The 14,068-nt window shown below is 28.5% G+C and overlaps 1 protein-coding gene across 1 annotated transcript in view; it reads left to right on the plus strand.

Moving 5' to 3' along the window:
- Positions 1 to 14,068, plus strand: part of LOC107454994 (nephrin) — a 40,116-nt gene that overhangs the window by 17,008 nt on the left and 9,040 nt on the right. Inside the window, exons 9-12 of the mRNA XM_071186039.1 lie at positions 3,359 to 3,658; positions 4,869 to 5,000; positions 7,496 to 7,526; positions 11,707 to 11,780. Coding sequence (XP_071042140.1) covers positions 3,359 to 3,658; positions 4,869 to 5,000; positions 7,496 to 7,526; positions 11,707 to 11,780 — 537 coding nt within the window. The remainder of the gene's footprint in view (positions 1 to 3,358; positions 3,659 to 4,868; positions 5,001 to 7,495; positions 7,527 to 11,706; positions 11,781 to 14,068) is intronic.

A 14,068-nucleotide genomic window follows, 5' to 3' on the forward strand; every position in this document is an offset into this window, starting at 1 on the left:
ATATATATAGTATTGTTGAAAATCATCTTGATGTAATTGTGTTAAAATAAATGTCGGCATAGATAATATTCTGTCAGAAGTATATCATATTCATCATTGCTATTGTCATAATTGCGATTTAATAGTTGCCGAACTATACATAGAATCCATTGTTGGGAAATTAAATGATGAAACGCATGCTTTATATATTTCGGATTCATTGCAAATTATGTCATTCTCGATATATTGTAAGATAACTTCTTAAAATCCGTTTATCTCTATATTTAAATAATCTCGATCCTTTACAATCCACACGATCTATTGAATTTAATCTATGTTTTTGTTTTCTGGGGCAAAAGCTAGAGGTGAAATGAAATAAGCTGTTTAGAAAATAAATCAAGTAAAAATATTCTTTGATATTAAATATATTGTGACTAAATAAAAATTTACAAGGGATTCAGCATTCAACACGACAACGCTAACTAGAACTGTCGATGTGTTAATACGATTATAATTTTGTTTTTTTAAATTACGTGGCAAGCGAATTAGCAATTTAAACTGTACTTTTTATTACATTAACTAACAAGAAATATAATAAATATTTTATTGTGCCTTATTATGGTATTTTTATATTTATATTTCTTTTTACTTATATATATTTATATTTTTGGTTACTGATTTAAACAAATGTAAAAATTGCTTTTAATACTAATTAAATTTAGCATTTAAATTATTAGATTATTTGATGAAAAAAACTTATTTAGAATCATAAACAAATAATTTTTATACCACATATAAAGTGACTCTAATACTATTTTATTTAAAAAAATTGTTGCTTTGAGATAATGAGGAGTTAATTTCAATAGAGTTGTTGAGGTTTTCATTTTAGTTAAAGCTAAGATTTTTTTTATATATCCGTCGTTGAACAGCTGACCCAATTTTGGGTTTACGATTACTAATGTTCAACTCCGTAGTTTTGTAATTTTGAACCAATTCAGAAGACTGAGGGACTTAGCGACTCCACAGATTTAACGTGCATCAGTCAAAATTTACTACACGGGGAGTATTCGGCGGGCTGGGATCGAACCCACGAACTATTGGACATGGACCCAGTGGCCAACCAACCTGGCTATCCCGGCCTTAAAGCTATATTATAATTGCGTGCTAACATTTTTCAATGTCCTTAAAAATTTCTCTAGATGAGACAAAATGCGCAAAAATTAAAATTGCATTAGAGGGTCCAAACTTTGGAACATCCTCCGAACTATTGGAGCAATATTTCCCAGACTGCTTCATTTTTTTTTTGCACACTGAATATACTCTCAAAAAAGCGATGGACCTAATTGTCTACTTTAAATCTTCCTCAAACTACAGATTTATGCGCTACACATTTCAGAACACATTTTAGAAACATTTTTCACAGACTGTCGGTTAATATTTTAGAATGGGAATAATTTGCTAATTTGCTGCTCTGATCAATAAAAAATTTAGTTTTATTGCATGTTTGTATGAATTATTTAACTTTGGTTTCCTATGTTAGTTGAACTTATGTAATGTCATCAAAAAGAAAAACTTATAAAATTGAACGAAAAAAAGAGAATTAAAGGTCAATTCGTAGGAAAAAGTTTGATTATGGTAAATTTTGACAATCAGAGCTTAAAAAATAAGTTAAGTTTGTAAGCATGTGAAGTCAGTTTGGTGAGTTAAACTTCTCAATCATTACTCTTTTTTGGTTTTTGTTTTACCAAAATCAGCAATGTTACGAATACTTAAAAATGCTCAACAAAGAAAGAATAGACCTTTTGTCTAAAATCAATTATTGTGCAAGTGTAAGTTCCATTGGTTATTATTACAATTTTTTTTTCGGAAGACTTAAAAAAATCACCTACAGTGACGCAACAGCCCTATTTGTTTTTGCTAATATGTGGAGAAGACTGCATAAGAAACTAAAACAATTTTTCAACCTAGGCAACAATTAAAAAAATTATGCCCTCTCAATAAATTAATAGCTCAAGATGAAAGCCTAAATTTCAGATTTCTTACTGCGGCCTTCCGAAGAGAAGGAGTACCGTAGTTGTTTTTTGAAATTACAATTACATCTATTTTAAAGCGGATATTTTCCATTTCAGGAGGGAGGCATAAAAAAACATTGTCACGAAACCTATACTTGTATATAGGGTAGCTAGTATGACAGACAATATTACCATAGCTAATTAAGCATCCCTAACGTCTATTCAGGAATAAATACATGTCAGAGAATAGGATGCCACTGAAAATTTTGTCATTTTATATAGTCTTTAAGATTCTATGAAGTGTTATAGAGAGGAATTCTAAACACTTAAATAAAGATTTTAAAAGAGTTTTTTGCATCAAAACTATAGAACTATGATCATTTAAAAAATGAACGCTTGTACTGTTTAAAATTGTTCTATAAAAAAACCATATCGCCTGTTAAAACACTGTTTTTTTAATCTTAAAAGAAGACTAATTCTCATGTTTGCAAAAATATGCTTATGAAAATTTCCTAAACCGCAAAAGACAAGCTGAGATAAATTGTCTTTAGAGTCTTCAGGAAATGTTTGATATACCGTCGGGAAATTACGCGTAAAATTGGCATATTTGTTTTACCTATTTGAAGTTATAATTTTGAAAATGATTTATTGACGTCCGAGAATATTTAAATTCTTTAATATATTCATTTTCGACGCGAAAGCAGAATAAAATAGTTTGGGTTAAAAATAAACGCAACTTATTTCAAAGGTAATGCGTCAAATTTGTCTTGAAAATAAAAGAAAAAAACATTTGATAGATGATGAAAAACTTCTTACAATTTCAGTTAATTTACATAGACTTTTAAAAAAATTCCCGAGGGATGAAAGAAAAATATTTGCTTTCAGATATTATGGCAAACTTGATGAAATAGCTATTTCAAATTTACAAGTAAGTTAAGTAATTCTTGTTTCCAAGAGAAAAAAAATTTGCTCTTCACGAATAATTATCGTTTTTTTATTTGAACAAAATTTTAAAGCTATAAGCTATTTTGGGGTAGGCAGTGAATTATGTACTTTTCAAATTGCTAATTCTATTAGTGCATGTACAGTGCTCAATAAAAACGGATCACTTTGAGTATATTTTGATTAATTGATCGGATCTTCACGTTCTGACTCTCAATTTTAATGACATAGGGAGGAGACCTCAAATGTGCTTTTTAATTTTTGCAGACGATATTTTAAGTTACGAAATAAGGTACAAAAACGTACTTTCTCTGAATAAACATACCTTTTTCCGACGGAAATCGGGCATGACTGTTAAAAGGTTAATATCAAAATAATATTGATTTCAAAAAGGCAAAATACATAAATATCATTATTGCTTCTAGGTCCTCCAGAATCACTGCAGAACTGTTCCATAATGAATCAAACTTTTAACTCATTATCATTTTTGTGCGAAGTGGGAGATGATGGAGGAATGAAACAGACTTTCCATTTAGAAGTCTACAGTATGAGGAAAGAACTGTTGCTTGCTAATATCACCCAGTATGAAAGTCCGAATTTCACAGTGAGAAACTTACCAGCCGGAACAGCATTTGTTATTGCTATTTATTCATCGAACAATAAAGGAAGAAGTTCCACAGTGGTGCTAACAGCCGCAACTCTTTATTCCACAGCTATGCAAATAGGTAAGATGTTTTGAAAAAGATTTATAATTAGAAAAGTAAAACTTAAATGACATTCGGCACCTGAAATTGCTTGTGTAATTAATAGTTTATATTTTCATAGATTTCAATCGTTGTAGTAAATACCTAGCAAGTTAGATTCTTTACATTCAGGGGACTGTATTTTAGTACGTAAAAATTAATTATTAGCTTAAAAGTAATTCAGGACAAATATTTTTAATTTTTTGTAATGTACAGCCTCATAAAATTTAAAAAAAAGAAACATCGTAATAACTTTTGATCTAATTATTTTTTTGTCTCCTTCTGAGGTTCAATTTAAAAATGCTAATACATTTTTAAGGACGATATTTTAAAGTATAAAATCAGGCTAAAAATGTACATTCTGTAAATAAATTATAAATTTATTTTTCTAAGGCAGCCGTAATCTGCTAAATATGATTTTTTAAGTTTCGTCAGACATGCAGTCAAAAATTTCGTCTCCTTAATATTAATTTCCCTTTTTTACGAATTTCTTCATATTAAAGAAGCTGTATTTTTTATGAACTTGTCGACTGATTCTTTTCATTTTGTCAAATTTTGTCGTTTTAAATTATGTACAAATTCACTCCTATTTGAATTGAGATTTTTTAACCATTGATAAATTAAAATAAAAAAATAACGTTCGCATAAAATTATCTTTGAATAAACCAGGTTTACAACTGTATTCAAAAGTTAGTTATTTGCTTAAATAATTTGAGAGGAATGTGATGAAATACACAAAAAATAAAATTAACGTTAAGGGTGCCCCTAAGGGTAACTTCTGAACATTCTCTTGTAAAAATTTTAGTACCATATTTCCCAAATTGCTACTAATTATTTCATTTTAAGGGTCAAAATCCAGAAGCGCTGTTTTTTTTCATAGAAAGTACCTCTTTGAGCTCGATTTCCTAACTTAAAGCATTTACCTGTGCAAATTATTTAGTATATTTACTTTGATCTTATCGAACTTTTAAGATTGCATTTTAATATATGACAGTCTAATCCCTGGAAATAAAGTTATTAAAGTATTCCAAAGAAATTTAAGTTGTATAAATTCAACATATAGTGTAGATAATAAATGCTTAGAATTAGATGTTTAACTATCTCTGATGTTATATTTTATCTGGTATATGATTTTCGAAGAAAAAAGTGCATGAAAATAAAAATTCTAAAAGTATTTTCATTTAACCAACAGAGGAAAAGAACCGGAGTATTATTGGAATTGTTTTATTGGTTTCATTAGCGGCAGTTGGAACATTAGCGCTTCTGGCTGCAGCTGCACTTGTTACAGTTTTTAAGAATAAAGCAAGGAGTCCAACTAGAGAAGGTATGCCTATACATTTGCATTTATTAAACTTTATCTTTGCTTTTTCAAACTAAAATATTCATAGTTTATTAGTTAATTAGAATTTAATCTATTATACAGAATTCCATAGTCACCACCCACAATATTATTATTCTGATATTTTGTAGACATTAAATTAAAACTCACATGTATGAGATAATTATCATTATTTTAAATTAAATATTTAAAAAAAAGCAGAAATACTTTAAAGAATATTAAAGAGTCACTATTTATGAGAAGCAGTATTAATAACATCATAAACTGCTTGATTGCCAAAAGTAATTTATAATTAATTAGGAAGTAATTCACGACTTATCAGAGAGTAATCATGATGTGAAGGATAATTATCATAATTATCTTCGAAATTTTTCAAGACATCAAAAGTTTTTTAATGTTTAATCCCATCTTTATTTATAGTTATTAGTCAGATTATAAAAGACATAATATTTTTGCCTTAAATTAAATTGGGAATCCATGATATGCAAACTTCGGTTTTTGCAATGAATCTGTATATTAATTAAAATGGCAATGATTATGGACTACCCTGTCTACACACATCACAAGAAATGGATTGAAAAACAATTTCCCAATTGTTCTAAGTTGGAAGAAAAATTCGCACCAATTACTTCCAACTAATAGTTTTATTAAACAAGCTTCAGTTTTAACACTTTTTAACTGAGTTGCTTCAATCGTATAGAATCTAAACACAGCTCAAATTCAAGTTCTTAGTTTACTTTAAAACTTATTTTATTTTTTTACTTTACTTTACTTTATTTCATATTTATTTATTGTTAAAAAATGTCGTTAATTTGAATTAAGAAATACAATCTTGTTAGTGAAGTTATTCCATACACTATTTTCGTTTAAGAAATGTTTCATTAATCAAAACTGCTGAATAAAAATAAAATTGCTGAATTGAAAAATGTCTAAAAAGTTGAAATTGCTGAATTAAAATAAAAAAGAATTTCAGAAATGAACTATCGATGTTTTAGTTAATAGTTGCCGAAAAGCGAAAATGTGCACGTTTTACGGAGTAAATAACAATATGCAGTCTTTGGAACATGTTAAACTTTAATATTGAAAGGATATTGATTGTTATTTCATTTCAGTAATCAGTGAGATATGTTGTGTAATGTAATGCCGGAATATATATTGTCTGAAAATTTTACTTTTTATGACGAAGCACATGGCAGATTTTTGCTTAAATATTTGATTTGAGTATGAGGAACCTTTAAAAGTTGTCCTGAATTCCAAATTTACTGTGCATCAACTATTTATTTTCCAACTTTCATTTAGTGATTTCAGAAAAATATAAAAATATAAGGTAATCTTTATATCTATTTTTAAAAAATCACTAATTCGTTTTATTGTAGAAGTATTTTATAAAGTTTAAAAAAAAATAAGGAAATGAGGGTTTTATCCGGAGAAAAGCATTTTAGTGCTTAATTTTCAATTTATATGAAACTGTATTATTTTATTTTTATTAACATTTTCATGCTTTATTTTCTTAATCTGTAAAAAAATTTACAATTTTAACTTGCAAATATTTACGGAAAGTTTGAGGTAAAGCAAAAACACAATAATGCTGCTTTTTTGAGATAACATGATTAGTTTTTATCATTAAGTTTAAATTTATATAACCAAAGCTTTAATAAGTATTTAATATTGTTAAAAAAATTCTCTAGTCTTTGTTACCTAGATTTTAGACATTGTATCTTTAAGTTTAAATCAGACTTATCTTTGTTTCAAAAACTGTACATAGACAAAAAAGGATGCTTAAAACTACCAGAATTTGGTAAATTTCATCGTGCTTCTGGCTCTATGGGAACACCAAAATGCTGAGTAATTTACCAAAGCAATTTGGTAATGAATTTGATAAAATTAGCAATAAAATAGGGTATGTACAATATGCGAAAAGATTTGGATAATGTGATAGACTTTGGTAATTTTATCATGATGCCTTAGAGCATAAAATAGAAACTATTTATTCGCTTAAATTCACTTTTAGTTTTGTATTTTTATTAAATGAGTGATAATAAAATCTTAAACCTTGTAAACCAGATTTTCAGGTGAACTGTTAGCATATGAACGAAACAAAATGCTAAATAAATAGTTTTAAAACCGCATATTTTAATCTTCAAAATTATGGAAAATCCATAATTTAGGAAATAAATTTTACTCTTTATTTAATTTGGAAATACAATTTACCAGAATGATGTTTGTTTATTCAAAAATGCAGTTACCATGCATTACGTTAGTCTTAGCAATATTTTTTTCTCTGCGTGTATTTAAATATTTATCAATAAAATATACGTACTTGACGTAAGACATATTTGTTAATGCATGATATCAGAATCATTTGATTCGTTTTCCAATTTTCTTTTAACTATAAAATTGTATTGCAATTATCTTTCATTAGGCTTACAAATGTTTTTTTTTATTTTAAATTATTGTGTAACACTTTAAAATTCTTTTAGCGGCTTCAACTAGACACGAAATGATTCAGAAGTAAGTAATATGATGCCTTTTAAATCTTTTAACAACTTAAATTTGCAAAATATTGTATAAAATATATTTGTACAAAACATTGATGGTAAATGTTAGTATATTATACTCTAAAACCTAAAATGAAAAAGCAAATTTAGTTTTTAAAAAAAATCAGTAAAATAAATCAGCTAAATTCCAAAATTTTGAAAAAAATTAACCCGTAATCATTTTATTTTATGATAATGATTGCCATTATCACTGCTCTTTATTATTGCTTTTAGAACCCTTGTAAAAATTAAGATACAAAATGGGTTCACAGATTTATATTTTAACGATGAAAATACAAAAACTATATTGGAACAATAGGAATTATTTTAGAGGAAAGTTAGACCAGAAACATAGAAACCTATTTTGAAATGCAAATTGAATACGATTAGTTGAAAGATCTCGAAATATCTGAAGGCAATGCAAATATTTAATGTATTTTACAGCTCATTTCTCGTGCATACATATTGTATTAAAATATTTGCTGTGATTGAAAAAAGAATATTAAATGGGTTTATTAAGGAAATAATTTAAAAGATATGGAATAACACTTGGTAACATTTTTTTCTGTTTTCTGCTCAATGATTTTAAACAAATCTTATATATTTTCATATCGGTTATTTTTAATATGCAATCAGTTCATCTCTCCAAGCTACAGTATTTAATGACATTTTTTGTCTATTTTTTTTTTTTTTTTTTTTGAAAATGTACACTTTTCGCAAGTTGTGTCACAAAAATGTGACAGCCAGCAAACATCTAGGGGAGATAGAGAACATCTTTGAGATTAAAATTGATTGAGATACCATGCCCAAAAATGTGGTCATACGCAGCTAGGGCCGCTTTCCTATTATGGCCTGTTCAGAAGCGTACTAAGAGATAGCGGCGTACTACGACATTTCCGGGCATTGGGTTTCTAAATAACTTTTATGAAGATGATAACTTCCTAAACAACTATTATGAAGATGATGACCCTTACTCCCCAAGAAGTTGGTCGCAACATTTACATGACTTTCTGCTACGTATAACGTTTTTAAGCTAGTAAATTTCGACAAAAATGCCATTTCAGAAGAATTCTGCAGCTTAAAGAGCAAAATTAGTTTATAAATTAATCCCTTCACCTGATTTATGCAAGATCAAATATTTGTATAAATACAACATGAAATTTGTTTCTCAATATAAATAATCTTTTTTTTTTAGCTATACAGCTTAAATTGTGCAAAAATGAAACTAAATTAAAGTACTTATATCACAAAATAAAGTTTTAAATCTCGCTTAAAACTGCATCGAAAACTCTTAAACGTAATTCGATGTATACCATTTTCTTTAGGCATATACTTAAAATAATCTCAAAGACTAACCAAACCTAATTTACCTTCTCTATAAATTTTAACATATTTCTAAATTCAGAATGTTCAGTAAAAGTAACAAAAACGAAAGTGAAGTTGAGTTAGAAGAGAAATACCTAGGGAAATACACACTTGGCGCATTTTTTTTTGCAAAGGCATTCGACCTTTTTTCTTACTTGGCATTTGGCGCTACTACTTTATGCTTCTCCCTAGCTTTACCTACCACTTTTCCAATTCAGCTGAAATCTTTCGAAACGAAGTATGTGATCTCATTTTTATCCGTCGAAAATCCCCCTGAAATATTTGACTCAATTTTCCTGATAAATTCTCCTACACTATTCGTTTCGATTTCTCCCAACAAGAACACTTGTGAAAAGAATTGGTGGCTCTGAATAAAGACGTGAGTGAATCTTCTACGGCTATGAATGTAAGTACGTGGCTGAAGGAAGTAGCCCAGAAGAAATATTCGCTTCCTTATCACACACAACAAGATGTTTCTCTGCTATATATATAGCTTGATTTTACAGAAGTTGCTTTAAAATTGGACTTTCTTGAAATAAATCGGTGAGTCGATTAAAGGAAAAAATTTCGAATACCCAATGACGATGAAGAAGATTTTGTTTGTATTGTCTTATTTTATGTAAGATTTTGCGTTGGTATTGAAATACCAACGCAAAATCTGGAGTGGAAAATTGTGGAGTTTTATAGACACACAATTTTTTTCATACAACCATACATAAATATAATAAATAGTTCAAATAAAATAATCAGCGTTTTTATGAATAAATTAACAAACCTTAAAGTTATGAGTCCTGCTTAATTTTTAAATATAAAATGAAAATCTATTACTTATCTCTTACGTGATAAGTATGATTTAAAAAAACAACTTATCGCCAGAAGATAAGTATTATTAGATTATCCAACGATTTCTCGGAAATGCCACATGGTAATAGCAGCAGTAATGGAGTCACTGAAAGAAGGCATCACTGACGGAAGTATCCCAGTATCAATATATTTTCTTTTTTATAACACAGAAAAAAAAGTTCCTCTATATTGTTTAAGTTTAGAGCAGTCACTTTACAATTTGACTTTCTTGAAATGGATCAGTGAGACACAGAAAACAAAATTATCTAATTAAAAAGAAGATGTTGAAAAGATGATTATCTATTAGAATTGCCAAGTTCTTTAAGTTACGTTGATTTTTGCAGTAATTTTCCCAGATGTTTTTTAACAAATGCTTTCGAGATGCAACTATGAAATATTTTAAACTATCATACATGTACTTAATAAATAATTAGGAGAAATACGTACTAAAGTGTATTAAAAGACCTTTATGCTCTTAATGTATCTAATGATTATAGGAAAATCAAATACTTATAAGATTATTAAATGATAAGTATGATTAGAAATCCCAACTCATCGCTAAGAGATAAATATTATTCAAAAACGCAACCTATCGTTAAAATATGATAAAGAAAATAGAATCAAATTTCGGTTTAAAAGATAAATAATATTAGAAAATCCAGCTTATCACTTAAAAGGAATGCTGTAAATGTCAGTGTAAATGCCGAATCAAATTATGGTAAATAGTACCGACACTCAGGATGCCGGTTTTTTTTTACCATAAAATTCATCTTTATCAAAACATGTTACAGAACTGGAAACTTGATATACCATAACTTTTACTGAAATAGCAGCAGTAAAAACACTAAATAAATAACTCTGATTAAATAAATATTACTGTAAAAATTACGTATAATATTTTACAGTAAAAATAGATAATAACGATAATGTACCCAAAGTACCGTACTTTATACCATAATTTGAACAGGAATTTTTTCAATTAAAAAGTATTATTATAGAAGGATGACTGAGTTTCTTATTCAAGTTAAAATCTCAACAAAGTAGATATGTAAGATAAGATTATTAAAAGTACCGTTGAAATGATAAGTGTGATTTAAAAATTTACTTTCTTGTTCATTAAAGATTGACTCTTAGTAAAAATTTGAATGCTATATTAAACGTAAATACGTTAATCGATTCAAGCCTGCTAACATAAGGCAAATTAAATGTTATGCTAATTTTGTGAATAATATTTTCTTTATATAATCGAATTCAGATTATGAGAGTATTTCATATTTTAAAACATTTTACTACTTTCCTATTTTATAAACATACAAGTGTTCAGCTTATGGATTGTGTTAATATCATGTATCTAGTGCTCCAAAAAAATTCACCTTCTTGCAATATTCATTAAATGAGAGACAAGTGTCCCAAAACTGGCTAATAACCTGAAAAATCAATTAAAAAACAGAAAGAGCCCTATTGTTTGCTCTGTTCGGCAAATGAATCCGAAAATTGCAAAGTACCTGAAGAATTACTGTTTAAAAATATTTAAAAACTTAGAGATAAATAGACTGCATTTTGCTTTAGAAATGTGTTTTCTCAAACCAAGCAATGTGTTTTCTCAAACTTAGTCAACAAGTTGCACTATTAACCTTAAAAAAAGTTAAAGGGAAAAAAAACATTTTACTGATAATCCAACTTTGCAAAAGACTGGAGTCTCAGTCTTAGGACAAAATTAACAGGCACCAACGTAAATTTTTCTGTTGTGTTTTGTCTCATAAGAAGATGACAGAAAATCATACATTTCTTTCTCCATTTTTTATCATTTTTTTTCAAATTATTAGTCAATTATGGACATAAGTTTATATGAAATGTTTTCATTCGATATTTTTAAAAGTATTTAATGGAAATTAGGTTTTTAAGTGTTTTAATTATGACATTTTGTACCAATTTTATATTTCCAGAACTTCCAATTCACAGAAGCCTACATTTGAAAATGGAAACCCTTGCGCTTATCACGGAAAAGAAGTTACAACAGGTACATTCAAAATGATTTATTATAATGAAATACCTACCTATATGCTAAGTTGATAATACGGAGGGAGAAATGTGTGAGAGAGATGATCATTGGCTGCCAGCAGGATTCCAGCCAAGGACCTGTGTTCCTGTAGTAGGATGCTCTAAAGGCCTGTTTACACGGTCCAAGTTCTTGAATCCGAGAAATGGGAGGGATTTCTTTGTCCAAGGAATTGGATGATTCGTCGACACTATCCAAGTTCTTGAATGTCACTGATTGGTCGAAGGAAAAACTTGTGCATGCGCATTGCTCAACATTATAAAATAATGCTTACATAAGTTTAAAAGTACTAAATAAATTCAAATAAAATCATAAAAACACAGATAAACCGTAACAGATAAATTTTTTTTGGACTAAAATATATGAAAACAGACAACAAAATGACGTAATCTGATGTCTGCTTGTTGACGTCACAAAACCTAAGACGCTGTTTGGTTAAGAGAGAAAAAACTTGGATGGAAAGTAGAACATGCTCTACTATCGTCCAAGGACTTGGACCAAGTTCTTGCATGATCGCTTACACGATCCAAGCTCAAAGCAAAACAAGTTTCTATCAATCCTTGTCCAAGAACTTGGATGGTCTAAACAGACCTTAAGAACTATAATTGTAGACCCAAGTTTAGAGTGAGTTGGAAGATTATGATGAACAGGCTACAGCTCAAACAAACATTTTTTTCCCAATGTGTTTAGCATTCAAAGATTCTCGAACTGATAGCTGAAATTTAACTTTTTTTTTTTTTTATTGTACTTCCTATACTTTTTTTTCACTTACATATCTTCGTAAATTCAAGTTTTGTGTACGTAAAGCAGAATAAGAAGTGAGAAAACGTAAAAACAGCACTTAAAATGTCTATAACTTTCAAACAAACTAGAATCTCTGAAAAAAATTGCGTAAAGTTAATGAAAATATATCCTTTTCAGCGTACCAAATTACTTCAACTCTATAGTTGCATTTTTGTAGTCTGCATAGTGGTCATCATGGTATTTTTTATGACGAGTTTAACAGTTTATAATTCCCAAGCAAAATATCAGATGTTAATTCAATTTCTCATTGCACTTTGTGAAAATTTTCCTACACACTTTAGCAAGTTCAAGTTTAAGTTTTATAGTTTTTGCCCAGCAAAACAAAATGTAACATTTAGTTGAACACTCAAGTGGCTGCGTCGGCAGTCATTATGAATTTTATATAGAGAGATAACTAATCAAATTTCAAAAAGAGTATTGTTAAAAGGTGTTTCGCATTGAAAAAAAATTTAATGAGTATTTTTTTGTCATTAATAATGGATTATTACTTTCACTAAATAATGCTCCAATTTCCATAATTATAATCTATAATCATTTTTTACAATCTCAATATACCACATTTTTCATTGCATTATAAAAAAAATGTAATGAGTATTTTTTTTCTTCAATAATGGATTTTTAATTTCACTAAACTAGGAGGCTTCGCCCCCTGCTCGCTGGCACTCGCCAACCCTCGGAACTGCCTTCGCAGTTCATTTCGGATTGCTTCGCAATCCAAAGCTCGCTTTGCTCGCTCATTGGATACGTTTTTAACGTCTAGCTTTTGCATACTTTTTTGAATACTGATGTTCCAAAATCTTTTCACTGTAGAAAATTCTAAACCTGTACATTTCAATATTAATCTGAAAATATTCACATATTTTTCTTAATCACACTATTCTAAATTTCAGTTGTTGAGAAAAGTAACTATTGTAAGTTTTGTTTCAAAGTCTTTCCCACCAAAGGGCTAAGGCCATGTGTTGTAAAACAATATGAAATAGTGGTCTGCCAACGAAAGCCGGATGTAAAGCATCGGCTTTGATGAAGATAATTTTGTATTTTTAATTCTCTGAAGGGCGCAACCCTAATAATATGGAATTTGTAAAATAAATGTATATATTTTTGATTGTTGATGAAGCTCATCTTTTTGTGTTTTCATCAGTTTTCAGAAGCAGAACAACTATAAGTTTTTTATTTTATCACAAAAATTTAAAATGTGTAAGAAACAAAGAAAAGAGTAACAAAATGAGTATAATCATAGAAAAAGTTGAAATTATAATATAGTATTTGTCAGTTAAAATAAAACTTTTTGTTTAAGTCACTGCTAACAATTCAAATTTCTCCGAGGCAATTTTAAAGTATAAATTAAGGTAGTATTGTTAAGTTGAAACACAATATTTTTAGTTTTGATGTCAACAATACAATTCAATTTTTCACAAAAACGATTGTTTCCATTGTTAAGTTCA

This window comes from Parasteatoda tepidariorum, chromosome 1, assembly GCF_043381705.1.
Source record: "Parasteatoda tepidariorum isolate YZ-2023 chromosome 1, CAS_Ptep_4.0, whole genome shotgun sequence".
NCBI lineage: Eukaryota > Metazoa > Arthropoda > Arachnida > Araneae > Theridiidae > Parasteatoda > Parasteatoda tepidariorum.